The sequence below is a fragment of the Puma concolor genome, chromosome E4 (genome assembly GCF_028749965.1).
Source record: "Puma concolor isolate L17-30 chromosome E4, mPumCon1.1.hap2, whole genome shotgun sequence".
NCBI classification, from domain to species: Eukaryota; Metazoa; Chordata; class Mammalia; order Carnivora; family Felidae; genus Puma; species Puma concolor.
In genome coordinates, this window is record NC_141683.1 from 1,191,959 (window position 1) to 1,216,893 (window position 24,935).

Genomic DNA, 24,935 nt, shown 5'->3' on the forward strand with positions numbered 1-24,935 from the left:
CGGGTCGCCCCTGCTGCGGTTCCAGGTCTGGCCGCCAGGAGGCGCTGCCACCTCGGACGAAGGCGGGCCGGGGAGGGCGAGAGTCCGAGGCCGGCTCGGCGCGTGTCCCCGGGATGCTCGCGGCTCGTTTCTGCCCGGCCTGGGAGGCCTGTGCGCACTGCAGTACCACGGGGAGTTGTAAAACCCTGTGCTACCCGCCAGTCGCCAAGTCCTCGCCCCCAGGTCTGCGCGGCCCCCACAGGCGGCTATCAACCAAGCGGCCAAGCCGTCCCCACCCCCTGACCAGTGGCTGGGAAAAGTGGATCTGGCTGGTGTTGTCAGAGCCCCGGAGCCGGGGCGGGGCGGGGCGGCGGCTCCCACGATCCCAAGGCCGTGCACCTGCCTCCTCCCCCCCCCCCCACCACCCCGCGCCCCACCTGAGGGCTTGGGAACAAAGGTGCATTGTATAGGGCGCAATCGGCCTCATTATTTCGTTTTCGGGAATGGGGCCGCGCGGGCCCCCAGCCCAGAACGAAGGTGTGGGGCTGAAGGGGGCAAGCGCCAAGCCCGAGATGGGCACGAGCTCACCACTAAGGCCCTGTAAGGGGGAAAGGGGGCGGGCGAAATCCCAGAAGGCGATCCGTCCCTTCCGACACTCGCGCTATCCCTGGACCGGCATTAAAAAACGGGCAACATTCTCAGGTAGAGGCGGACGGGCTTTGGAGACCCTCGCCGGCCTCTTGGGGCCAGAGGGTGCGTGCTCCTATTTCAGTCCCCCCAAATTGCAATAAGTCCTCCTACCCGGTACTAACTTAGACATGAAAGGCGCGACCTCCCTAAAACGGACTCCCAGCAGCGGACCACGTCGCCCCTCCCGCCCCCTCGCGACGCGGCGCAGCCGGGGTCGGAGCGGGGTGAACCCGGCGTGCGCCTCGGCGCGCAGGGGGTTAACAGGAGTTGGCTCTGAGCGGAGAGGCGGGGGTGCGCCCCCATTGGTGGAAAGTTACCCGGGGGCGTGGCCCGCGAGTCTCCGCACCCCACCCCCAGCCCCGCACCGCCCCCCCCCCCCACCTCCACTTTGTACCTTTCTCGCCGCGGCAGCGAAGCGGGCCGGGACCGGCCGGACCAGACCAGAGCGGACCCCGGGGGCGATGCGGCTGCTGCCCCTGCTGCGGACTGTCCTCTGGGCCGCGCTCCTCAGCTCCCCGCTGCGAGGGGGCTCCGGCCTCCGCCACGCCGTCTACTGGAACTCCAGTAACCCCAGGTAGCCGGGCCGAACCCAGGCGGCGGCGGGCCGGGCCTGCGCGCTCCCGGGCCGGGCGCGCGCCCCACTCTCGCTCCGTGCGCGGCGCCGCCTGCGCCCGGCCGCGCGCCGGGGCTCCTTTGTTTGAGCCGGCGGGGGAGGGGGAGGGGAGGGGCGAGGCGCGCCCCGGGCTCCCCCCGCCCGCACGTGTTGGGGGGCGGGCGGAGGACCCCGGCTCCGCAGGCGGATGGTGGGACCTGGGAGAGCGGGGAGCTGGGGGGGCCTCGGCCTGCGCTCCGAGCCCCGCCCCCTCGCTTCTGGCCTCTCTCCGGCTGATTCCCCCGCCCTCCTGCCCGAGCCGGGGCGCGCGGTCTGGAGAGGGAGGGAGGGGGCTCTACTCTCGTGAAAGAGCGTGGTTGAAGCTCCTGCTTGCTGGGCCTCCCCTCCGGCGCTCGCCGTCTCCTGATCTCATTCGCTGTCTCTGCTTTCATCTCCGTCACTATCCGCCCTTCTAATTCTGTCCAGTCCCGGCCCAGCCCTTCCAGCTGAATCACCTTCGGGCGAGTCGGTTGACCTCTCCGACCTCAGTTATCTGGTCTGTAAAATGGGCTCATAACACCTGGCACCCTGGGAAATCGGGCTGGCTGGCCGAGGTCACGTGTGCAAACGAGGTGCAGGCTGTGCAGATAAAAATCATTATTTCTTTCTCCCAAGCCTTTGAACCTCGGTATTTTCGAGTGTTTTCATCTTCTTCCCCAGCTCTCCGTGCCTCTCTCTGCTTTCTCCATCTGTTTGCCTTTCTGATACTTGAGACAATCTGTGACTGTGCATTTGCTCACTCACCGACAGGCGTTACACAGTGTGCGGTGTGCCAGGGCGTGTGCTAGGATGCTGGCTGTAGGGAGATAAGACCTCAGCTCTGGCCTCTTCCAGCCCCAAGACCCCCAGGGAGGGCAGCCTCCCATAGGTCATTACAATAGGAGCACCACGTGATAGCAACTATTGTCCTCCAGTTCCGAATCCCCCTCTCTGTTCCAGACCAGTGCCTCTGCATCACTTGAAGAACTTGTTAGAAACTCAGGTTCCTAGCCCCGAACCCTGAGGTTTCTGGCTCATTCATTCAATCTACGAATGCTTATTGAGTGTTTGGGCAGGACACTTTTCCAGGCACTAGGGATGATCTGGAACAAATCCAACCAGGGCCCAGCTCGTGTTCTAGTTGGTCTGAGCTGAGCCCAGGAATCTGCATTTCTAATTAGAGCTCCAGATGCAGGTGGTCCTTAGACCACCCATTGAGGGATAGCGAGAGGCCTTTCGGGAGTCAGGCTGGACTGTGTGTATGGCAGGGAAGGAGGAAGGGGGTGACAGCCCTTCCCGCCTGTCCTGGCTCCCACAGGCAGCTCCCAAGAGGTGAAGGGAGTCCTGAGTAGGCCTAAGATTGATTAATATCTGGAAGGGCTTCTGCTCCACGTCCAACATTTCCTTGTCCTGGAAAAACAAAAAGGAGGTACCCCCATCCACTCCCTCTTTCTTTTTTGTCCTGTGGCATCTTTCCGGTGTTGGACTGAGGTCTGCAAAGCAGTCTTTCTCTCTCTGTTGCTGTTGATGCGGATGCTGATCCGGGCCTCCCTCTCCGAGGCCATGACTGTGCTGCGTACCCCTCCCTCCGTGCCCAGCTGTGCAGCAGCCCCAGACCTGGCATTTGTCAAGTACAGGGTGCTGTGCCAGACGCTCTGTTGGGCACTGGGGCCACAGAGCTGGGCGGCAGCTCCAACTTGAAAACGTAGGGCGTGGTGAGTGGCCTTCTCGTGTGGGAGCCTCGTGCTAGTGGGCACTGCGGTCCCTTCACCTCTCAAGACCTGTAGTGGTTACGTCCCCCATTTCTCGACTGTCTCTCTAGAGTTGTCAGGCTGGGAAGCGCAGACCCTCCCGAGCCGCTCCCTCTCCAGTGGGTGGGGAAGAGGCTGGCTGGCGGGGGGCCATGGGGAGGGGTCTCTCCGGGGCCCTTACGCCCCCCCGGGTGCCCTGTGCCCTGCCCCTTCAGCCCACACCTGCCTTATGCCTGCAGGCTGCTCGGAGGAGACGCGGTGGTGGAGTTGGTCCTCAACGACTACCTAGACATCTTCTGCCCGCATTATGATGGGCCAGGGCCCCCGGACGGCCCCGAGACGTTTGCTTTATACATGGTGGACCGGCAGGGCTATGAGGCCTGCCAGGCCCGGGGCCCGGGCGCCTTCAAGCGCTGGGAGTGCGCCCTCCCTTTCGCTCCCTTTGGTCCTGTTCGATTCTCAGAGAAGATTCAGCGCTTTACACCCTTCTCCCTTGGCTTCGAGTTCTTGCCTGGAGAAACCTACTACTACATCTGTGAGTGAGGAAGGCACACTGATGGTGTCTGGGGCCGGGGTTGGGGGGGGCGGCGGGTGGAGGTGCGCAGGCGGCCTGAGTCTAAGACTGAGTGGCGGGTCATGTAGGGCGAGTCTACCAAGAGGAGGAGAAAGCAGGAGGAACCGGGGAAGGGGACGTGATGGGGGCACAGGGAGTCTGGCACCAGGATGTGGCCCAAAGGTAAGGGCAGGCTTTCCAGGGACCTGGGAGAAGACGATCGGAAGGGCCTGAAGCAGGGTCTGAGGCGTGCGGACTAGCCTGTGCTAACGCCTTCCTCCCGATTTCCCACCATGCAGCGGTACCGGCCCCGGAGAGTTCTGGCCGCTGCTTGAAGCTCCAGGTGTCTGTCTGTTGCACGGAGAGCAGTAAGTAGGTTGGGGCAGGGCGGGCAGCCCTTCTGGGCCCTTGGGAGTGAGGGGAGTAGTGGGGAGAGTCTGGGAACGTCACACCCTGAGGGGCCCAGGTGGGGCCTTTTGCTCTGTGGGAGCTTTCACTGTACCCCTTTTGAAAATTTTTTAACGTCTATGTTTGAGAAAGTGTGAGTGGGGGAGGGGCGGAGGATCCGGAGCAGGCTCTGTGCTGACAGCCGCGAGCCTGCCGTGGGGCTCGAACTCACAAACGGTGAGATCGTGACCAGAGCCAGATCGGACACTCAACCGGCTGAGCCCTCCGGGCGCCCCCGACTGTACCCCTTTATGCCAGGCCAAGGGACGGCATCTCCAGGGCAATATCCTTCAAGCCCTGGGCTGAACTGGGACGAGAGGGAACAGCCTAGGGGGAGGGCAGGGAGGAGGCTGCTGGCAGGGAGAGCCCATCAGTGCCACCCCCCTGCAGAGTCGGAGTCGGCCCATCCCGTCGGAAGCCCCGGAGAGAGCGGCACCTCTGGGTGGCAGGGGGGAGGGGCTCCCAGCCCTCTCTGTCTCTTGCTGCTGCTGCTCCCAAGTTTGCGTCTCCTGCGAATCCTCTGAGCCCAGCGGACCCCTCCTGCCACCCCAGGAGCGACAGCCCTCCCAAGACTCCCTGGAGGAGGGCCCCCAGCGTCAAGCCAGCCAGACCGATGGAAGAGTGATGGGGGCGGTCAGAGGGTCCGAGGTGACCTTCCGGGGGCTGGCCCCTTATCACGGGCTGAAGAGTTGCTGCAGGGAGCTGCACACCGCCCTGCCCCCCCCCCCCCTGCGCCCCTCCCCCGCCCCCGGAGCCCAGGCAGGACAAACACAGGGTCTCCCTCCACTGCTTTGATGTTCTTTGCCCATCCCCCCAGAAGGACTGGGATTTTGGTGGGATGGAATCCTTGAGCCTGTTGGGGGCCAAGACCGAAGACCCTGGGACAGGTGGATTGCCAGACCAGGGCAAAGAAGAGGCTGAGGCCTGTGCCCGGCACCCTGGGGGCCACTTCCCTGGGGCAGCATCCCCCCCCCCCCCCGACCCTGGCGGGGGGTGCCACTCGCTTGTCTTCTGTGAAGACAGACTTGCCATGAGGCTGGACATCATGCCAGTTTGTATTTTTATAAGTGTCTGGACCAAACCCTCAATAAACCACCCCCCTTTTTGTTGCTCTGCCCCACCCACCGCCCTCCGGCTCCTTCCCTGGCTCCTTCCCCGACACCGGGGCTCCCTGCGGCCTCTGCTCTCAGCTTGGCTCTGCCTGACCTCAGTGCCAGCTGTGCCCTGGCCATCCGCTCCAGGCCGAGGGCACCCCTCTGGGCGATGTGGGGTGGGTGCCAGCAGCAGCTGTAGAGCCCGGCGCCCCCTCCCACCTCCCTAGCTGGCTTCCTGGGCGGGGAGGGGGCAGCTGCTGCTGACAGCCCACCTGCTCCAGGCACTGCCCAAGCCCGAGGAGCACCAAGCAGGGTGTCGGGGCAAAAGCAAGGGCTGCCGGAAAGACCGCACCCGAGTTTCAGAGCGCCTGGGTCCTGCGAGCTGGGCATCCTTCCCCCTCCCCACGGGCAGTCTGGGCGGTACCAGGCCTAGAACTGCGAAGGTGGGGTCAGATCAAAGCCTCCTTCCCCAGCGGCTTCTTTGTTCTTCGCTTTTATAAGGAGGAGGGGGTGGGGCCGAGGAGGGAGGGCCCCCTCTGCTCTCAGCCCCACGCCATCTCTCCCACCTCTGGCAGGCCAGGCTATGATCCCCCCCCACCCCCCCCCCCCCGCCCAAACCCGACCAGAGCCCTCTTTCTGGACGTGTCCCGGGTGCAGCCAGGGGAAGGGGCGCCCGGTCCCCCGCGGCCATTCCGCGCCCGCCCCGGTGCCCCGCAGCCCCCGCTGGCACCGTGCCGGCCCGCGTGGCACCGAGCCAGCGATCGATAGGTGGATGGTGCGCCGATTAGCTCGCCCGGCTGCGGCAGCGAGAGCCGGCGTGTGAGCGCGCGGGGCGGGGGGGGGGGGGGGGGGGGGGGCGAAGTCTGACCTCGCAAAGCCCCCCCACACACACACCCAGGTCGGACCCGGTCCGCCTCGCTGATCGCCCTGCTCTGCCTACGGGGTGGGGGGGCGGCACCGCGGGCTCCAGTCGGACCCCGTCCCCCCTTCGAGGCCCCTCGCAGATCCCCCCCCCACCCCCCGCGCCGTCTGCCGGTGCCGGCGCACCCGTGTGTCCGCGCCCGCAGCCCAGACCGCGAGGGGCTGGGGGAGGACCCACGGCCCGGTCTTCTGGTCCCGGGTTCGAGCTGCGTCTCCACTGTCACGGGGGCGGGGGGAGGGGGTGTCCGTGCGTCGCCCTGGAAACCGAGGGCACCGCCGTCCCCCTCCTCCTCACCCCCGAGACGCCGTAGCGGGGCGAGCGGGGGCGACCGCTCAATAGCCCCTGCCCGCCCCTTGAGGACCGTGGGGGTCTCGCCCCGCTGCCAGCGGCCCCGACGGGGAGAAGGCGGGTGCGGGTGGCAGGTGGCCGCCCGGCTCCCCACGGGCGCCTGTGCGGACGCCTCGGCAGGCAGCCGGGCATTTGTGAGACGGCCCCTTCCCCACACCTGGCCCTGCGCGGACAGCCGGCCCGGCCCCGGGGCGTGCCCCCGACAGCAAGGGCCCGGTCGGCTCCGGCTCCCGGGGCGGAGACGGGCTGAAGGTGCGGGGCCGCCTTCCGGGTCTGGGCCCGACCCATGAGAAGGCCTCGAGGCGCGTTCCGGGGCGCGGCTCCAGGAGGCTGGGCAGGCCTGTGAGTTTTGGGGCGTCACCGATCTCCCCTGAACGCAGAGGCGCTAGACGGCCCAGGGTGGGGCCCTCGATTCGCTGGGCCCGCCCTGGTCGCTCCCGAGCAGTTGGGGGACTCTGGTCCTCTTTGCGTCACGAAGAATCGCCAGAGCCTGGGAGGGACACTCTGCGACCCGGGGGCCTGCCCCACGCTTTCCGGGGGCGCAGAAGCGAAATCCCCAAGTTTTGGGCTGTGTGACCCCTCTCTTTTTTTCTTCTCTTTCAGTGATTCCTTCCTTCCTCTACTTGTTCATTCATTCACCAAATCGTGGGCTCCCAGCGCCCTTCTTCCCGCAGGCCACTGCAGCTGGGGGCGTCGGGGGATTCCCAGCGGTGACGCAGTAGGAGAAGGGCACCCTGGCTTCCAAGCAGCCAATTGAATCCTGGGGCCTGGGGCATGAGGTCATCGGCGCTGATGCCCATTGGTTCAGGCCTGGACGTGGGGAGGGGGTCCCCATAGCAACCGACGGTGCGTCCGACCGTAACCCCGGAGAGTGGTCTTTGCCGGAGCTCCAGAGGCAGCTTGGGTGGTGTTTGGGTTGGGGGCGGGGAGGCGGGGTGGAGCCCAGACCCCCCCCCCCCCCCCAGGTCCCGCAGCCCTGGCCCAACCAAGCTGCTGTCGTTCTGGAGATCTTTTTCTCACTCAAAGTAATGGTCAGTGCCCCTCGCCCCGGGCAGGCAGATTGGGGGCTGTGGGAGTACGGGCGACGGCGTTGGGGTCGCGGGTGCAGAGCCGCCGCCGCTCGGAATGCTAATTCCGAGAACCTCCTGTTCTGCATCTCGTCTGCACCTCATTTGCATTCTCTTCATTTAAGGTCAAATTGAGCAGACAGCCCCACATCCCAGCCCTGTCGCGCGTCTGTATCCCGACTTTATCCCTCAGCAGCTCCGTAATCTCTCTCTTTCTCCAGTTCCTCACCCCACCCCTCTCCCAGCCGGCGGTGTCCCCTCGGGTGCGAGGGGGCGCAGCCTAGCAAGAGCGGAAAGAGAAGTCCGCCTCTCCCCCTGGACGTCTGCTGACAGATGGGGAGGGCTGGTCCCTACCGCCTAGCGACTAAACTGACAAAGCAAATGGTGGGGGAGGTGCCCGGGGCTGGGCGGGGGGGGGGGGGGGGGGGGGGGGTCTCCGGGGCCAAGTCACCCACACGCCCAGCAGGGTGCTGGGACTAGGGCCGCCTGCTTGCAGCCAGGGGCGGGCCTGCCCACCTGTCTGGTGCCAGGACAGCTTCCTGCCTCCAATTAAACGCTAATGAGGTGTCATTAACCCTTAGCTTGCCTGCCAGCCCTCAGGTGGAGTTGAGATTCGTGGTCTCACCGCGAACCGAGGGGCGGAGAGGAGGCCCTTTGAGGAAGCCTGGAGGCAGTGGGGCCAGGGGGGGGGGGGGGGGGGAGGGCCAGAAGTCCGGGCCAGAGGCATGCGCAGCGGGCACTGCTTATGCTGTGTGCTCCTGGGGACTCCACACACGGCCGGCCCAGTGGCTGGGTGCATTTCTTCCCCGCGCATCAACTCGGCAATGACTTGCGAATCCCCTTACCTACTCTACTAACTAAACACCAGGCTGCACGCTGCATGCTGGGGGTAGGCACTTGCCCACGACAAGATCCCTTCCCTGAAGGATTCTTCAGATTACTCCGGAAGACACATTGTCCAACAAATAATTATAATGCCAAGTGCAAATGCCACTACAGAGCCACGAATGAAGTGCTACGGGAGAGTGGGCTCTCAGAGAAGACTTGGACTTTGAAGGTCAAAGTTTAAGCCGGGAGGGGATGTGGAGAACCCAGTGTGCCTGTGTGTGTGTGGGTGGGTCCGAGTGGGTCCGTGCTCAGCCTGTGCCCTCCTGGGGCTCATGTTTGCGTCTGTACGTAGGTGTGAGAGTGTGTAAAAGTGTGCTGTCTGGACCTCTCTGTGTCTGGAATCCCTGCTCCTGAACACACACTGTGGTTTTATTACAGATCAATGTTTGCTGCGAAGCTCTCGTGCAGATTAGCCCGAACCTGCCCAGCCCAGGGGAGGGGAAGCAGGGAACCAACGTTGGCTCTTTGGGAAGGGGTGGGCAGACACCGTCTTCACACTTGGGGGCCCAGACGCTTGGCTCCCCAGTTGGCGGCGGGCTGGCCAAGGGAGGCCAAGGGCTGGGGCCCCGGCTGTGGTGGGGTGTGCCCAAGCTGTAGTGCCCTCTGTCCCCGGCTCCCCAGGGGAGACACAGAGGCTGCAACCACCACTCCCCATGAGACCTCGGGCCCCCTCCCCCAACCTGTTCTGTCTGTGGAGGAGAGGCCAGCTCAGACCTGCCTGCTGGCTCTCTCCTGCAGGGAGCGGATGTTTTCCAGGGGACTCCAGAGGGCTGGGAATGCTGGAGCCTACCAGGAGGCCTGCTACCCCACCCTGCCCCTCTGAGGTGCTCTGCAGCCTGGGTTCCCCCCACCCACCCTGGGGCACCACTTCCCCAGCTCTTGCCCAGGCACAGCCATCCACACCAGGGATGCCCCTGGCCACCAGGCAGAAGGTGGGGGCTAGAGTTCGGACAATGAGGCCGGGGTCGTGGGGCAGGGGGCACTGTGAGGCCGCTCAGAGACCCCACCCCAACCCCCTCTGTCTCCTTGCAGCCACCTGCTAGAAAGCTAATTTTGGTGGCAGGAAAGAGAATAGAGTCTGGATCGAGGGAAGGTTTTAGGGGTTAAGAGGCTTTGCGGCCTGAGAAGGTCAAGGACCCCTCCTTCTATACTGCCAAGGATGGGGACTTTCCGTTTTTTGGCTGAAACTTCCCCTCCCCCGGATTCCATCTAATTGTTTCCTGCCCCCCGGTCCACTCCCCAAGCCCTGGGCCAGCTCTGCCACTGTGACAGCTTTGAGAGAAGCTTGGAGAGCAGGAGAACAAACGGAACAGGGAGTCTGGGGCTAGTCTCTCAGGAGAGAATGCCTTAATACGAATGGTGATGAGTGATGAGGGGCACCCGGCTGCCTCTGTCAGTGGAGGTGGAGCCTATGACTCTTGATCTCTGGGTTATGAGTTCGAGCCCCATGTTGGATGTGCAGATTACTTAAAACATTTTAGGGGCACCTGGGTGGCTCAGTCGGTTGGGTGTCCAACTCTTGATTTTGGCTCAGGTCATGATCTCACAGTTCTCGACGTGGAGCCCCACGTCGGGCTCTGTGCTGACAGCACGGAGACTGCGTGGGATTCTCTCTCTCCCTCTCTCCCGGCCCCTCCTCCACTTGCTGGCACGCGCATGCTCTCTAATAAATACATAAATAAATTTTAAAATATTGAAAATAAAATATTCTTATTTATATATTTTTTTTCAACGTTTATTTATTTTTGGGACAGAGAGAGACAGAGCATGAACGGGGGAGGGGCAGAGAGAGAGGGAGACACAGAATCGGAAACAGGCTCCAGGCTCCGAGCCATCAGCCCAGAGCCTGACGCGGGGCTTGAACTCACGGACCGCGAGATCGTGACCTGGCTGAAGTCGGACGCTTAACCGACTGCGCCACCCAGGCACCCCTGAAAATAAAATATTCTTAAAAATAAATGAATACAAATGACAGCCATGAGGACCCCACGAGTCAAGCACCTCATAGGGCTTCAACACTGTGCTGAGTGCTTCCCAGACGTGGGTCCTAATTCCCATGAGAACCAGCTCCTTGAGGAAGGGCATTATTCTGCCTGCGTTACAGATGAAGACGTGGTCCCAGAGAAGTTAGGTAACTAAAGTCGCCAATGAGCTGTAGAACTGGAATTCAAACCCAAGCCCATCCTGTTTGTTTGTTTTTTTAAAAGATTTGGTGGGGTGGGGGGTGCCTGGGTGGCTCAGTCATCCGACTTCGGCTCAGGTCATGACATCGGTTTGTGGGTTCGAGCCCCATGTCAGGCTCTCTGCCAACAGTGTGGATCCCGCTTGGGATTCTCTGCCACCCTCACCCCTCCCCCACCGCCTCTCTTTCTCTGTCTCAAAAATAAATAAACATTAAAAAAAAAAAAAAAAAAAAAACAAAGGTGTTATTTTTAAGTGATCTCTTCCCCAACATGGGACTTGAGCCTCAAACACTGAGATCAAGAGTCAGGCTGCACTGAGGGAGCCAGCAGATGCCCAAGTCCGCCCTGTTCACTGCTAGGCCAGGGCACCTCAGCTTTTCTCGAGGCACAGTCGGGATTCACCCACACCCTCGTGTACCGCCCCAGAGCCCCCCCCCCCCCCCCCCCACCATGCAGCTTGCCGGGTCCATTACAGGGGCCCGGGGTGCGGCTAGAGTCGGAGGTCATTACACCCCACCAGCCCTCCAAGCCCTGTACTCTCATGTCTCATGTCCCGGACCTCGCCGCAGCGCCCCCTGTTGCCGTGTCCCCTGCCCGCAGGCGTGCGTGGGGGCTCCGCGTCCGCGCAGGACATTGGGCACCGCGTAGCCAGGCGACACACATACTTGGAAAAGTCGGAAGGAAGGTACCTTCAGCGCCCTCCTCAGGGGCACCAGCTTCCCGTGTTAGGCTTCCCGCACTGGGCACACGCACGGGCCCTGGGCAAGGTGCGGAACCCGTGAATATTTCATGTCTGGAGCCGCCGGCTGCCTCCCCCGCGCACACGCGTGCCCAGTCCTCCCTCTCACAGGCTCCTTGTTTATTTGTTTAATGAATTATTTATCTATGCCCCCCCTTCCCTGCTGGTCTCCCCCTCCCCCAGCCCCTAGCCTCCATGATTTATTGAACACAGCTCAGCTCTGTGGTTGCCACCCCGCGTCCTGGGAGCCGCCTTGGGCCACACACCACCTGAGGACTTCCTCTGCCCCCGACCTGTTCTGCTCCCGGCTTCCCTGGTCCCAGGAGCGGGGGCAGGAGTGAGGCACCGCATTCAGAGAGCTCCCCGGGGCCTGAATCCAGTGTCCCTGGAGAGAACACGGAGGCCATAGGTGTACCAGCAAGACTCAGGGGCCCAGGGAGATTCAGGCTGAGCCTGGAGGTGAGGAGAAGGGGGGCTGAGGCCCTAGGGGGAGGACCAGCCCCGTGGAGGGAACCCCAGCCCCAGAGAGGTCGCTGCCCTACAGCCAAGTGCCCGTCAGGGCCCAGGCCTTTGACACCAGTGTTTCAAACTATAGCTTGTGACCCTTTGGGGTGGCGAAATCAAGAATAAATTTGAGGGGTCTCAACCAGGCCTTTATTTTCTTTAAAAAAGATTTAAAATTAGAACAGGAGACAAATACCAGAGTGCATCCTCTGCAGTAAGGCTAAGTATTGTCTCATGAAACGTATTGTTCCGATTATATGTGAATGTGTGTGCGTGTGCTTGTGTGTGTGTGTGTGTGTGTGTGTGTGTGTGTGTGTGCTGTACTGTAAAATCTACATCTTACTGTGGGTCACCGTCAGGAAAGGTCTGAGTCACAGATATAAATGGAGGCCTAGAACCCACAGAAAGAGGCCTAGGCTTAGATCCGGTGCCAGGCATGGGGACAGTGGCCCTGATCTTATGCACAGAGGCCCAATCCCTAGAGAAGCCAAGACCCTGTGACCAGAGGCCGACAGGCAGGTCTCTGCAGCACTGCTGGAGGTCAAATCCCATGTCAAGACTGCCACACAGTTGTGCAGTTCGTGCATGGCACAAAGGAGTCACCCAAGAGTCTAGTAAAGGGTGACATCACCTTTTGACATGAAACTCCCTCCCCAAGATGGAGAAGCACACGGGGCCCCCTCCCGTTTTTGCACAAAGACACTACTTGCAAAGAGATGTATCCTAAAGACTGGGCACATCTAAGTCCTGAAGGACTGCGTCCCCACAGAGGGTGCTTATCTTTTTTTTAATTTTTTTTTAACATTTATTTATTTTTTGGAGCTAGAGACAGAGCACAAGTGGGGGAGGGGCAGAGAGAGAGAGGGAGACACAGAATCTGAAGCAGGCTCCAGGCTCTGAGCTGTCAGCACAGAGCCTGACGCGGGGCTTGAACTCACGGACCATGAGATCATGACCTGGACCGAAGTCAGATGCTTAACCGACCTAGCCACCCAGGTGCCCCTGAGGGTGCTTATTCTAAAACACACAAAGGGTGCCTGGGTGGCTCAGTCACCCAGGTGGCTCAGTTGAGCATCCAACTCTCAGTTTCAGCTCAGGCCATGGTCTCACAAATCATGGGATCGAGCCCCACATCAGGCTCCACACTGACAAGCCTGCTTGGGATCTCTCTCTCCCTCTCTCTGCTCTTCTCTTGCTTGATGTCTCTCTCTCTCTTTCTCTCTCTTTCTCTCTCTCTCTCAGATAAATAAACTTAAAACACACACGCGCACACATTCACACACAAGCTCAAATCAGCCAGCAGTTCATCTGGATAGAGATCTGGATACAGCATCAGATCGCATGGACAGAGGCCTAGGCCCTATAGACGGTGTCTCAGAACTTAAAAGCCTGATAGAGCTGCTTAAATTCTAGAGAAGGGGCTCCAGATTCTAACGAGAAGGAGCTCAGTCATTATTGGAGGATAGATGTGGGGGTACTAGTGTCTAAACAGGAATATTTGGGTCCTATGGAAAAGGGTCCAAGTCCGTAAGTGGGACCCAGATCCTCCATAAAGCAATTTAAGGCTTCCAGAATGAAATCCAAACTCCTAGACCAAATCAGCAATCTCCCAGTCCATATGCATATGACCCACCACTCTGCCCACTGTGGGCCCTACGGAGAACAGCCTCCCTTTGCGGAGCTGGGAGTTTGGGGGGGTGGGATCCCTGTGATCTGTGGCACCAGGAGCAGGCAGATTAGCATCCTTTGGGTGAAATAAATCTCCCTGGGGATGAAGAGTCTGGGGGGAGAGAGCTGTGTGCAAAGTCTCCCATTCCCACCCCAAGGGGCCTAATTTACTTCTGGCCCCTGAGAAAGAAGAGGACATCTCCTGGGATGGAGGGGAGCTGAGACAGGGCAGGGCCTGCTCTTGCCTGGCACCAGCTGGCCATGGGGCCCATTCTGGGTGGCACTGCCCCCCCCCCCAACTCAGCACCTGAGGCTGACTTGTGTCAGGATCCCTGTCCTGCCAAGGATAAGCAGATGAAGGGTGCTTGTGTGTCCTCGCTCAAGAAAGAAAGAAGGAGGGGCGCCTGGGTGGCTCAGTCGGTTGAGCATCCGAATTCGGCTCAGGTCATGATCTCACAGCTTGTGGGTTCAAGTCCTGCGTCGGGCTCTGTGCTGACAGCTCAGAGCCTGGAACCTGCTTCGGATTCTGTGTCTCCCTCTCTCTCTGCCCCATCCCCATTCATGCTCTGTCTCTCTCTCCCTCTCTCTCTCAAGAAGGAAAGAGCATCATGCCTGTCTACCTGGGCCCAGGAGTTGGCCAGGGATCTCAGAGCCTCATCTGAGACCTGGTTCTCCTGGTCACTCTCAGTCCGCGGTTCTCTGAAAGAGAAGAGATGAGGGGTGGACACCCCCTCGGTCTGGATTCTAGACCCTTCCCTTCAACCCCTACTTCCTGGGCGAAGAAGGGAGAAGAGCACAGAGATCCGTGTGTGTGTCAGAGGGCGCATGTGGGTCTGGGTGTGAGCCACTGTGTGTTGCACACCGCAGGGGATCCTCTGTCTCTGTGCGTCTAAGTTCTCACCCTCCGGGGGTCTGAATGTGTGTGCCTAATGTCTGTGCTCACCTGTCACCGCGAGGGCATGACCGCGGGGAGCACCAGAGCACGGGGTGCGCTGCCCTCTGCCCTCTCCCCACGAGCGTAGCAGCGCAGTGACAAAGCCTAGGGACACCATGGGCTGCCCAGGGAGGAGCCCCTCTTGAGTTGTTTGCAGGCGTCCCGGGAAAGTCTGCTTTGCTCCAGCTGACTCTCCGCGGGCCCCCGACGGCCAAGGCCCCTCCACCCCACTCCAGGAAAAACCGAGCCTCGTGCTCAGCCAGGGGCTTCAGTCCTAGGTGCCAACTGAGGGCTTCTCCACCACCCTCTGGAGCCCCCCCCCCCCCGCCTCCTCGTTCACATGGGAAGAGGGTCATGGAGGGGGCAGACAGCCAGACTGTTGAGAAAGGAGGGGGTCTGGCTCCACTTAGGAACTGGCCCTGGACCCCCGGCTTCTTTTCAAAGCCCCTCCACCCCATCCCAGGGATGAATGTGCTCACGCGAGATCGAGATCCCTGTCCGGGCCTCCCTAATCCTTCTCCAGGGAACTCGAGACCGGCAGGGAGAGACGAGGCGCGCGCCGCTGCCGCCCGAGGGGGCCAGCGCGGTCCCCCACCGCCCCAGCGCCGCGCACTCGGCGCCCGAGCGGGGCGGGGCCAGGCGGGAGCGCGCCCGGGGCGGGGCTTCGGGGGCGCGCCCGGAGGGCGGAGGGAAGGGCTGGGGGCGTGGCCTACGGCTCGGGGCCGGCGGCGGCGGCGGCGGCGGCGGCGGCGGCGGGGAGCTGGGAGGCGAGAAGCCGGGAGCGCGGGGCTCAGTCGGGGGGCGGCGGCGGCGGCGGCTCCGGGGATGGCGGCGCCGCTGCTGCTGCTGCTGCTGCTCGTGCCCGTGCCGCTGCTGCCGCTGCTGGCCCAGGGGCCCGGGGGGGCGCTGGGGAACCGGCATGCGGTGTACTGGAACAGCTCCAACCAGCAGTGAGTCGGGGGCCCGGGGAGCCCGCGCGTCCCGCGGCGGCGAGAGGGGGAGTCCTGAGGGCACCTGCGGTGGGGGTCCTGGGAGACACGGCTGGGGGCTGGGGGCGAGGGACCGGGGCACACAGTCTGTGGGCGTCCGCGAAACTCGGGGGGGGGGTGTCTGAAAGAGGCTGTTGAGGTTTGGGAAGGAGGACTTGGGCCGTGCGGACGCCGCACCCCACCTTGCCTTCTCTCGGCGCCCGCCGCTGGGATAGCGCGAGCCCCCATCCCACCGCCCCCCCATCTTCGCCCCCTTGGGCCGTGCTGGGCCGTCGCACTTGGAGGGGGGCGGCGATGATCTGTTTTCACGGTGAGGCTTTCGAGGGCTTGGGTCTAGGACTCTTGCTTTTGAAAAGTGGGGTCCAGAGCTGAGGCAGGGAGTCCGGCCGAGCACCGCCCCAGAACCAAGGCGAACCGGTTGCCCTGATTGTGGGGAAAAGCCCGGCTGGGGTGAGCGGGGGCTGGGTCGCCGAGGCGGGGGTCCTGGAGGTGCTGCTGGGTGACGACGGAAACGTGGGGTACCGGTGAAAGGGAGAGAAGCAGGCAGATGTCGGCGTGTCACACGCGCGCGCACACACACGCCCGGCCTGGGGACGGCGTGTGGCTCGAGTGTGAGCGGGCGTGCGCGGCTGTCAGTGTGCGTGTGTGTCTGAGTGTGTGATTTGTGTGTCTGCGTCGGCGATCGTCTGAGGGTGGGAGGGGGGCGGCGGGGCGGGGAGGGGGCTGCGGCCGCCGTCCGCGTGGCCGGCCGCGTCTGGGCTGGGGTGGCCGCCGGCGCCGCCGCGGTCTGGGCGGGTGTCAGGGCGGCCGGGTGGTTTCCCCGGGTGTGTGGCGCGGCGGCCGGGTCCTCAGTCTGCTCAGTCCTCGCTGCCCTTGTCCTCTCCTCCCCGCCGTGCCTCCGTGCGTATCACCCCGGCCGCCTCCGTGTGTGTCTGTGTGTCGGGGGCATCCCTGGGGAGGCGGGGGGGTCACTGTCACTCCTGCCCGGGCGGCGGCGGCACTGCCTCTAGCTCCCCACCCTGGGGGACGACCCGGGAGCAAACGGCGAAGCCCCAGGGGAGGGGACCGGGAGGGCCGGGCGGCCGCGACCCCCAACCTCCCGGGGGAGGGGCTGCCGCTCGCCGCTCCGCTCTTTGTTGTTTGGGGCTCCGCGCCTCCCCCTCTCTCCCTCCTCGCGCCCGGAGTGTCAGACTGGGGGTGGGGATGAGCCGACGACGCCCCCCTCTCGCTTCCCATGGAAACCTCGGGGGTGGGGACGAGGCCCCTCCCCCTCGCCCCCCGGAGCGGGACTCGAAGAACTCCGGGGGGTGCTGGGGGCGGACTCCCCGGTTCTATCCAGCTCGTCCCCCTCCCCCAGACTCGCACGTCCGCCCCCCGCCCCGCTAGAGTCTGGCGGGGAGTGGCGAGTACGCAGGTGAGGGACCCTGGGGCCCCACCACCCTTGGGGCACCCCCGCGTTCTTAAGGGAAGCCGGGGCCGGGAGTATGCCGGAATGGCCGGGGAGGGGGCGGTGGGCGACGCTGTTGATCAGGTTCCCCTCCCCCGCATACACCTGGGCGCAGGTGAAGGCCCTGGGAGGGGGTGGGGGCGCCCGGTTCCGGGAGCCTCCTTTCCGTCCTCCGCACCCCCCCCACGGGTCTGGACCGGCAGAGGTGGGAGGGGGCGCGCACCCGGCAGGGAGGACGCCGCCGCCCCCGCCTCGATTCCTCGGCCTTTGTTGCCGCTGCGCCCGGGCTCCCCGGCTCCCTCACTGCGGCAGCCGCGGCCCCATAAATCGTGAGAGCGACGTGCTCGGGAGCCGGGAGTGGAGAGGGCCAGGGAGCTGGGGGCGGGGCCGGGCCGAGCCACAGGCTCCCGCGCCCCCTCCCCCCGGTCACGTGAGCTGGGCGCCGGGCTCCCACCCCCCCCATCACGTGCTGAGGGTCTCTGCCCCTTGGGGTCACGTGGAGAGGGTCTTGCGACCCCGCCTCCTGGGGTCACGTGGGAGGGTGCTGGTGGGACACGTGCAGAGGCCTCCTTTGACAGACCTGGGGGCAGTGCCCCGCACAGCGGTCATGATCTCGCCCCCTGTCCCCCGACTCAGCCCCTCCGTGTGCTCCCCTGTAATTGGGAAGACCAGTTCCCAACATGGCCCAGAAACTGGGGATGGGGGGGGGGCGGTACTATACTGGAGGGAAGAAGGAGAATGTGAGGTCGAGGGGTCCCCTGAGCCCGGAATTGAATTGGGGGTGGGGGTGGGCGGACCAGCTGATGGCCAAATGTGTATGCCCCCTGGTCTGTGCCTCGTTTCTTCGCAGAACTAAGCAAGGTGTCGTCCTTCGCCCCTAACTCAGGAAGCCCGGAACCTCTTCCCTTGGCTGGCTCCTACCCCTCTCTCTGGAATGTGTCTGTTGCTGATCTCGCTTTCATTCACACGTTCATTCAACAAATATTTATTGAGGCTGCACCAGGTCCCTGGTGGCCTGTCCCCTGCGTGTCTCCTCCCGGCCACGAGCCTGTGCCCCGCACCCCCGCGCCGCCGCTCAGAGCCGTCTGGGCTGTGCTGTCTGCGGGCCTCCCCGCCGGCCCCTGCGCGCCTGCCTCCCCCCAGGCCTCCCTTCGTCCCCAGCCTCAGTCCCATCCGCATCCTCGCGCTCTCCGCGATTCTGGGCCCTCTCTTTCGCGGGCTCTCACGCCCGGCCCCTCTCGGGCACTCGGGTCTCTCAGTCACCCCTCTCGGTGCGCGTCTCACTCCGTTTCTGTGTGTCTCGCCTTCGGCTGGTCTCTCGCTCTTCGCCGCCGCTGCAGATCAATAAACCTTCGCCGCCGCCGCCGCTGTCGCAGGGAGGGGGCGGGGATGCGGGGCGCGCGGACGCTCCCCCACCCGACGCCGGCGAGAGAAGCCCGGGCCGGGGGCCGGCGGGGGCCGGCGGGGCCCGGCGGGGCGGGGCGCCCCGAGCGCCCGCGGGGTGCGGGGGTGTCGGCGAGCACGCGCGCCCCGCGAACGTTCCCGCCACCCGCCCACCCCGGGCCGGGCGCGCACGTGGTCCGGCCTCGCCTGCGGGAGCGAGCGGCGCGCCGCCTCGGGGGCGCGCTCTAGAGGGGTGGCGAGCCCGGGTCGGCGTCGCTCCATCCCTCCTGCCCTGGGAGAGCTCTGCGTCCCGGCTTCCTGGGTGGGGGCGGGGGGGGGGGGGTGAACACGTTCGGGGGCCCCCCGGGATGCTTTGCCTGCTCCCTGGTCTCGTTAGGCACCCTGTTTACCTGCCCCTAATTGCCCCGCGGGGAGAGGTTTGCCCTTCCCTGCTCCCCCGCCGCCCACCCCACCGGGTTGGAGCAGGCGGGGCCCTGAAGGAGTGACGGAGAAGGGTCGGAATGCGCCCCGGAGGCGGCGAGGGCCGGGAGAGACAAAATAACGGGGTGAGGGGGCACCCCCTCCAGGTGGGGTGCGTCAACACCGGTCTTTCTGCGAAAGAGGTGGAGGCTGGGAGGGGGTGAAGTGGGGAAGAACGGAGAACTGTTCGAGGGGACAGGCACACGGCCCCCGCAGCCCACCCCGCTGCCCCCTCCCGGGGATGGGGACCCGCGTCCCCGCGCCCCCCCCCCCCCCCCAGGAGGCGTTAGCTGCCAGCCTCGCTGGGCCTAGCGGCCCCTCCCTCTTCGCTGCCAGGGCAGGGAGGATGGCAGGTTCAATTAAAGTGCCCGAGCCAAGCGGACACCTCACTCGGGTCTCCCACGAGTTGTGACTGGGGACTCTGGCACCCAGTCCCGCTCCCTCCTCCCCCCCGCCCACCAATCCCGGCTGCTGCCCGCAATCTTTCCACGACCAGGCTTTCCTCCCGCGTGCCCATGGCGCGCGGGCACTCCAGGGACTGTTCCTGCCACCCAGCCTGGGGACGGACAGGTCAAAGGTGGCCTCTCTTCACTGTAGTCACCCACCAACCTTTCCATAAGGCTAGTCCCCGCCCTTTTGAAGAAACAGAGGAACCCGTCCCAGTGGCTCTGGCTTTGGCTGACTCCTTGCGGGAGTGGGTTGTGCTCCCGGGAAGGCGCCCCAGGGAGGGACCACTGCAGAGCAGGGCTGGAAACCTGGGGGAAGCTCCAGGACAGAGGCCGCGGGTGGCTGTGCGGCTGCTGCAGGCCTGGCACCCTTTCACTGGTGGCCCCCTCCTCGGAGCCTGTGGGGGAGGGAGGAAGGGTAGACTTGGAAGTTGGGGATAGAGAGGCAAACCCAGGTGGCGCCAGAAGCCAGGCCTGGTCTAACCCGTTTTCCTGCTCCTGGTGCCCCAGGCCGAGATTCCTGCCCACCTGAGTGCCAGGGCCAGGGAGGGGCCTGAGTGACCCATCACTCCTGTGGGAACTGAGTGGGGCTGGTGGCATTCCTGATGACTCAAGGAGGCTCTGCCCATTCTCCTGGGATGCCCAAGCACCAGCTCTCCCCTGTCTGCTTACCGCCTGGCTTGGCAGGGAGCGCTTGGGGAGGGGGGTGGCCCAGGCAAGGCCATGGAAGTAGGGGAAGGTGGGGAGGGACCCTCGAGGCCCCACCCAATTCAGAGGCCTCCAAGCCTGTTTTCCTAATGAATCTAATTACTATTTGTGGAGCTGGGAGGTGCCTGGTGACAGGGGGAGCCCGCGCCTCCCTCCAGGGAGTTCCCAGGGACTAGGGACCCCAGTGGTTTGACCTTCTGCCAAGTATCCCAGGCCTCCTGTGTCCACCACGTCCACCTGTCCCTGCCAGGACGTGTGCAGAAGAAACCGGGGGAAACTCCTGCCTACTCTCCGAGTTTCTTTCTCCATTCAGATGTTTTTCCCACCCCACAGCGCTCGGCACCACCATGGAGGGCATTAAGACCAGCACTTTGATGATAATCAGCAAGGCAGGTGGGGATTATGAAGGACCCAGCATCTGCTTCTGTGTCCCGTAGGAGGATCTGGGGAGTCAGTGGCACAGCCATCTTGTCTGGGCACTGTGCCCACTACTCTGCCTGGCACCATTAAGGGGCCAGTGGTGCCAGGTTGGGGAGGAAGATGTATAGAGACAGAACTCGGGGCCGGTGGGCATGATACCACGTGGAGCCTTGCTGTGGAGTCCCTTAGCTCTCCCCGACCTGTTGTATCACGTTATTGGGGACCTTAATTGCCAGTAGTACTGTAGAGAAGAGCGTGTGCCAGTGTGCGTGTGTGCGTGTGCGCGCGCGTGCCAGGGGGGAGTGGGGGCAGGGCCAGAGCTGGAGACTGCTGGGGTCAAGCAACACCGGTGCGCGGGCCCAGCACACACCCAACCTAGGCCGCCCGCTGCACCGTGGACATATTTGTGTGTGCCACAGGACTTCGGTGGGTATTGCGTGGAGCGTCCGCACAGGGGTGTGTGAGGGCAGGTGCTGTCCGACTGGCCTTGGGGGTGGGCCGGCAGCGGCAGGAAAGCATGCCGGGAGAGGCGATGGAGGGTGCGCATCTCTGGGAGGGGACCCCTCCCGCCTTCACCCTTCCCTTCCGTGCCCCTATCACTCCTCCCCAGCGCTGAATTATGGGGGATGGACGGAGGAAATCCGGGCCTGGGTCTGGGAGTCGCAGGGGCCTGCGCCGTTTCTGTGGTAACCAAAGCGTACGTTCCCTTCTCCCCCGCCTCTCTTTTCCTTCCGAGGCAGGCCGGGCTTCCCTGCGCCTCTGCTGCCCCCTGGCGTCCGCCAAGAGAAGGACAGGAGAAGGCGTGGGCCTGGGCGGGGAGCGGGGGAGCGGAGGCGCTAGGGCCCAGGGGACCGGGACTGAGCGGAGAGGCGGCTCCGCAGCTACTCGGGGAGGCTCCGCAGACCCAGGGGAAGGTCTGCGGAGCGGCGGGATGGGAAGAGGGTTGGCGTGGGGTTTCTCCTCCCTGACCCGCTTCCTCTCTCCCACAGCCTGCGGCGAGAGGGCTACACGGTGCAGGTGAATGTGAACGATTATCTGGATATTTACTGCCCTCACTACAACAGCTCGGGGGTGGGCCCCGGGGCGGGGCCGGGCCCCGGGGGCGGGGCGGAGCAGTACGTGCTGTACATGGTGAGCCGCGCCGGCTACCGCACCTGCAACGCCAGCCAAGGCTTCAAGCGCTGGGAGTGCAACCGCCCGCACGCCCCCCACAGCCCCATCAAGTTCTCGGAGAAGTTCCAGCGCTACAGCGCCTTCTCGCTGGGCTACGAGTTCCACGCCGGCCACGAGTACTACTACATCTGTGAGTGACAGCCGGCGGGGGGGGCCTAAGGAGTGCCGGCCGGGGACGGGGTTTCGGGGCGGGGCCTAAAGAGTACCTGAGTGGCGGCCAGTGGGGTGGAGTCCCGGGGACGGGGCCTAAAAAGTACCTAATGGCCAGGGGGGTGGGGTCCGGGGGCGGGGCCTAAGGAGTGATGGCCATGGGGTGGGGTCCCAGAGGCGGGGCCTAAGGAGACTGAGTGATGACCAGGGGTGTGGGGTCCCGGGGGCGGGGCCTAAAGAGTACCTGAGTGACGGCTAAGGCCAGGGGCCTGGTAATGGCCAGGGGGGTGGGGTCTAAGGGGCGGGGCCTAAGGAGTGATGGCCATGGGGTGGGGTCCCAGAGGCGGGGCCTAAAGAGTACCTGAGTGATGGCCAGAGGGGTGGGGTCTAGGGGGCGGGGCCTAAGGAGTGATGGCCATGGGGTGGGGTCCCAGAGGCGGGGCCTAAGGAGAGTGAGTGATGACCAGGGGTGTGGGGTCCCAGGGGTGGGGGCCTAAAAAGTACCTGTGATGGCCAGGGAGTGGGGGTCCCAGAGGCGGAGCCTAAAGAGTACCTGAGTGACGGCCAGGGCGTTCCTGGGGGCGGGGCCTAAGGAGTGATGGCCAGGGTGTGGGGGTCCCAGGGACAGGACCTAAAGAGTATTTGAGTGACATCCTGGGGGTGGGGTCGGGGCCTAAAGAGTACCTGAGTGATGGCCAGGGGATGGGGGGGGCCACGGGGTTGGGTCCCAGGGGCGGGGCCTAAGAGTATCTGAGTGACGTCCAGGGCGCGGGGCTCCAGGGGCGGGGCCTAAGGAGTGACTGCCACGGGCTGGGGTCCTGGGAGCAGGGCCTAAAGAGTACCTGAGTGATGGCTAGGGTCCTGGGGGCAGGGCCCGAAGGAGAGTACCTGAGTGATGGCCAGAGGTGGGGGGGTGGGGGGGTCCCAGGGGCGGGACCTAAGGAGTACCTGAGTGACGGCCAGGGGGTGGGGTCCCGGGGGCGGGGCCTAAAGGGAGAACCTTGAGTGATGGCCAGGGGGTGGGGTCCTGGAGGCAGGGTATAAAGAGTGATGACCAGGGAATGGGGTCCTGGGGGCGGGTCCCGAAGGAGAATGAGTGACAGAAGTGAAGACTCAAGGGACCGGGGCGGGGCCTAAGAGCGTCAGTGACAGCAGGGAGAGTGAGGCTGGGGGGAATGGGCGGGGCCTAAGCGTGAGTGGCGGCCAGGGGGTGGTGTCCCCAGGGGCTGGGGCGGGGCCTAAAAAAGTTTCTGAGGGGGCAGACGCTGGGGTCCCCAGGATCCGGGGATGGGGACGGGGTGGAGGTGGGCCTAAAGGAAAGTGTCACAGTGATGACCAGGGCTGGGGTCGCAGGGGCCGAGGCGGGCCCACGTGGCTGCCATGTGGTCTGCATCGCTGGGAGTGACACCTCGGGATGATGCGTGGGGCCTGGCGGCCTTAGGGCTTCCAGCCGGACAGCGTCCGAGGCTGAGAGGTTTAGTGACAGCCTGAAGCGTCGGTCGCAGGGTCACTGCTTCCGGGAGGGACGTTCCAGGGCTGAGACCTCAGGGCTCAGAGTTTCTTGAGGGCTGGGACCAAAGGGGCTTCGCGGGCTGCCAGCGGAACCACCGCAAGCCAAGTCCAAGGGTAGGGGAGCCGGGAAGGACGCTGCCCGGGGCAGGTGGCGGTGCGGAGGGCGAGTGGGGGCGGGGCGTGGTCCCGCAGAACGCAGCTCAGGCCCCGTCTCGTCCCCAGCCACGCCCACCCACAGTCTGCACTGGAAGTGTCTGCGGATGAAGGTGTTCGTCTGCTGTGCCTCCAGTGAGTACCTCCGGCGCCCGGCCGCGACCCCACCCCCGGCTCCCTGCTTCGGGGCTCCCCTGGCTCCCGGGGGCGGAGGGGGGGGCAAGGAGCGGGGGCTCGCTCCCCAGCTGTAGCGAGGGGGGGTGTCCTGGCCCTGACTCTCCCCTCCTCTCTCCCCCCCCGCGCCCCACCCCGCAGCATCGCACTCCGGGGAGAAGCCGGCCCCCACCCTCCCCCAGTTCACCATGGGCCCCCATGTGAGGATCAACGTGCTGGGTGAGTCTGCGCAGCGCCCTCTGGTGGCCACTGCTGGAACCGCAGCCCCCTCCCCGGTGCCTGCCCACCTCGCATGCCTCCCCCGGGGGGCACGCACCCCTCGTACCCCGTGGGTGGTCACGTCCCGGCTCCACCGCTGCTGCCGCTGCCGTGTGCCCCGCCCGGGCGCGCGGCCCAGCCCTCACCAGTCTCTCTATCTGTCTGCCCACAGAAGACTTTGAGGGAGAGAACCCCCAGGTGCCCAAGCTTGAGAAGAGCGTGAGTGGGACCAGCCCCAAGCGGGAACACCTGCCCCTGGCGGCGGGCATCGCCTTCTTCCTTATGACGCTCCTGGCCTCCTAGCTCTGCCCCCTCCCTTGGCGGGGGGACGCGGGGCTGGGAAAGGGCAGGGGGACTCTGGCCTCTCCAAGGGAAGTCCAGCTGTGGGGCCTAGACCCCCTCCTGCTGTGGCTGGCAGTGGGGCCTGCACCGTACCTCTGTGCCCGTCCCCTTTGCCCCCGCTCTCCCCGCGTAGGGCACTGGAGTGGACCAGACGCAGGCACAGCCCCGGGCCCCGGGTGGCCCTGGGGCTCCGGGACCTTTCTCTGATCCCTGGTACCCTCTCCTGTTGTCCCCACCAGAGACAGGTATGCCCCGGAGAGCGCGCATCCGAGCGTGGGAGGCACCCCAGTCGTTCTCTTCTAAGGGCGGAACCCAGGGAGGGGACTAGATGGGCGAGGGGGTGGCAGCGCCCACTGCCCCCTCCCCATGTTTACAGCAATAAGCACGTCCTCCTCCTCCCACCCCCGTCCCCAGGATTGTGGTTTGGATTGAATCCAAGTTTACAAGGAGACACCCCTGGGGGGGGCGGGCAGTGGACAAGGGTGGCAACGGGTGGGCACCGGGGTGCCAGCAGGCATGTACAGACTCTGTATCTCTATATATAATGTACAGACGGACGACTCCCTCCCCCTCCTCGGTCCCTGACCTTCCCTGACTTCCCCTTCCAGCTTCAGACCCCTTCCCCACCAGGCTAGGCCCCCCCTTCCGGGGGACCCCCTGGCCCCTCTTTTGTCTTCTGTGAAGACAAGGCCTATGCAACGCACAGACACTTTTGGAGACCGTGAGACAACAGCGCCCCCCCCCCCCCCCCCCCCAGCCCTGAGCCGGGACCCCAGTCCCAGGACCTGGCCCCGCCCACCCTCCGTGGCCCCACCCATCCTCCTGGGCCTTTTTCAAGTGCTTTGGCTGTGACTTTCATACTCTGCTCTTAGTCTAAAAAAATAAACTGGAGATAAAAATAA

At 64.4% G+C, this 24,935-nt stretch overlaps 1 protein-coding gene across 5 annotated transcripts; it reads left to right on the forward strand.

The window, feature by feature from the left end:
* The first annotated feature begins 106 nt into the window (after positions 1–106).
* On the forward strand, positions 107–24,935 carry LOC112851620 (ephrin-A3). 5 transcript variants are annotated; one of them, XM_086693170.1, is made up of 5 exons: positions 1,067–1,243; positions 21,261–21,574; positions 23,329–23,394; positions 23,575–23,652; positions 23,864–24,935. In XM_086693170.1, exons 1-5 carry the CDS (start codon positions 1,131–1,133, stop codon positions 23,992–23,994), a joined length of 702 nt encoding a protein of 233 aa, XP_086549296.1. In that variant the 5' UTR covers positions 1,067–1,130; the 3' UTR covers positions 23,995–24,935. The 5 variants fall into 5 exon arrangements, with proteins under 5 accessions (XP_086549292.1, XP_086549293.1, XP_086549294.1 ...); XM_086693169.1 differs by lacking the exon at positions 1,067–1,243 and adding an exon at positions 15,209–15,348; XM_086693166.1 differs by lacking the exons at positions 21,261–21,574; positions 23,329–23,394; positions 23,575–23,652; positions 23,864–24,935 and adding exons at positions 3,291–3,586; positions 3,904–3,976; positions 4,442–5,171 and having other exon boundaries at positions 107–1,243.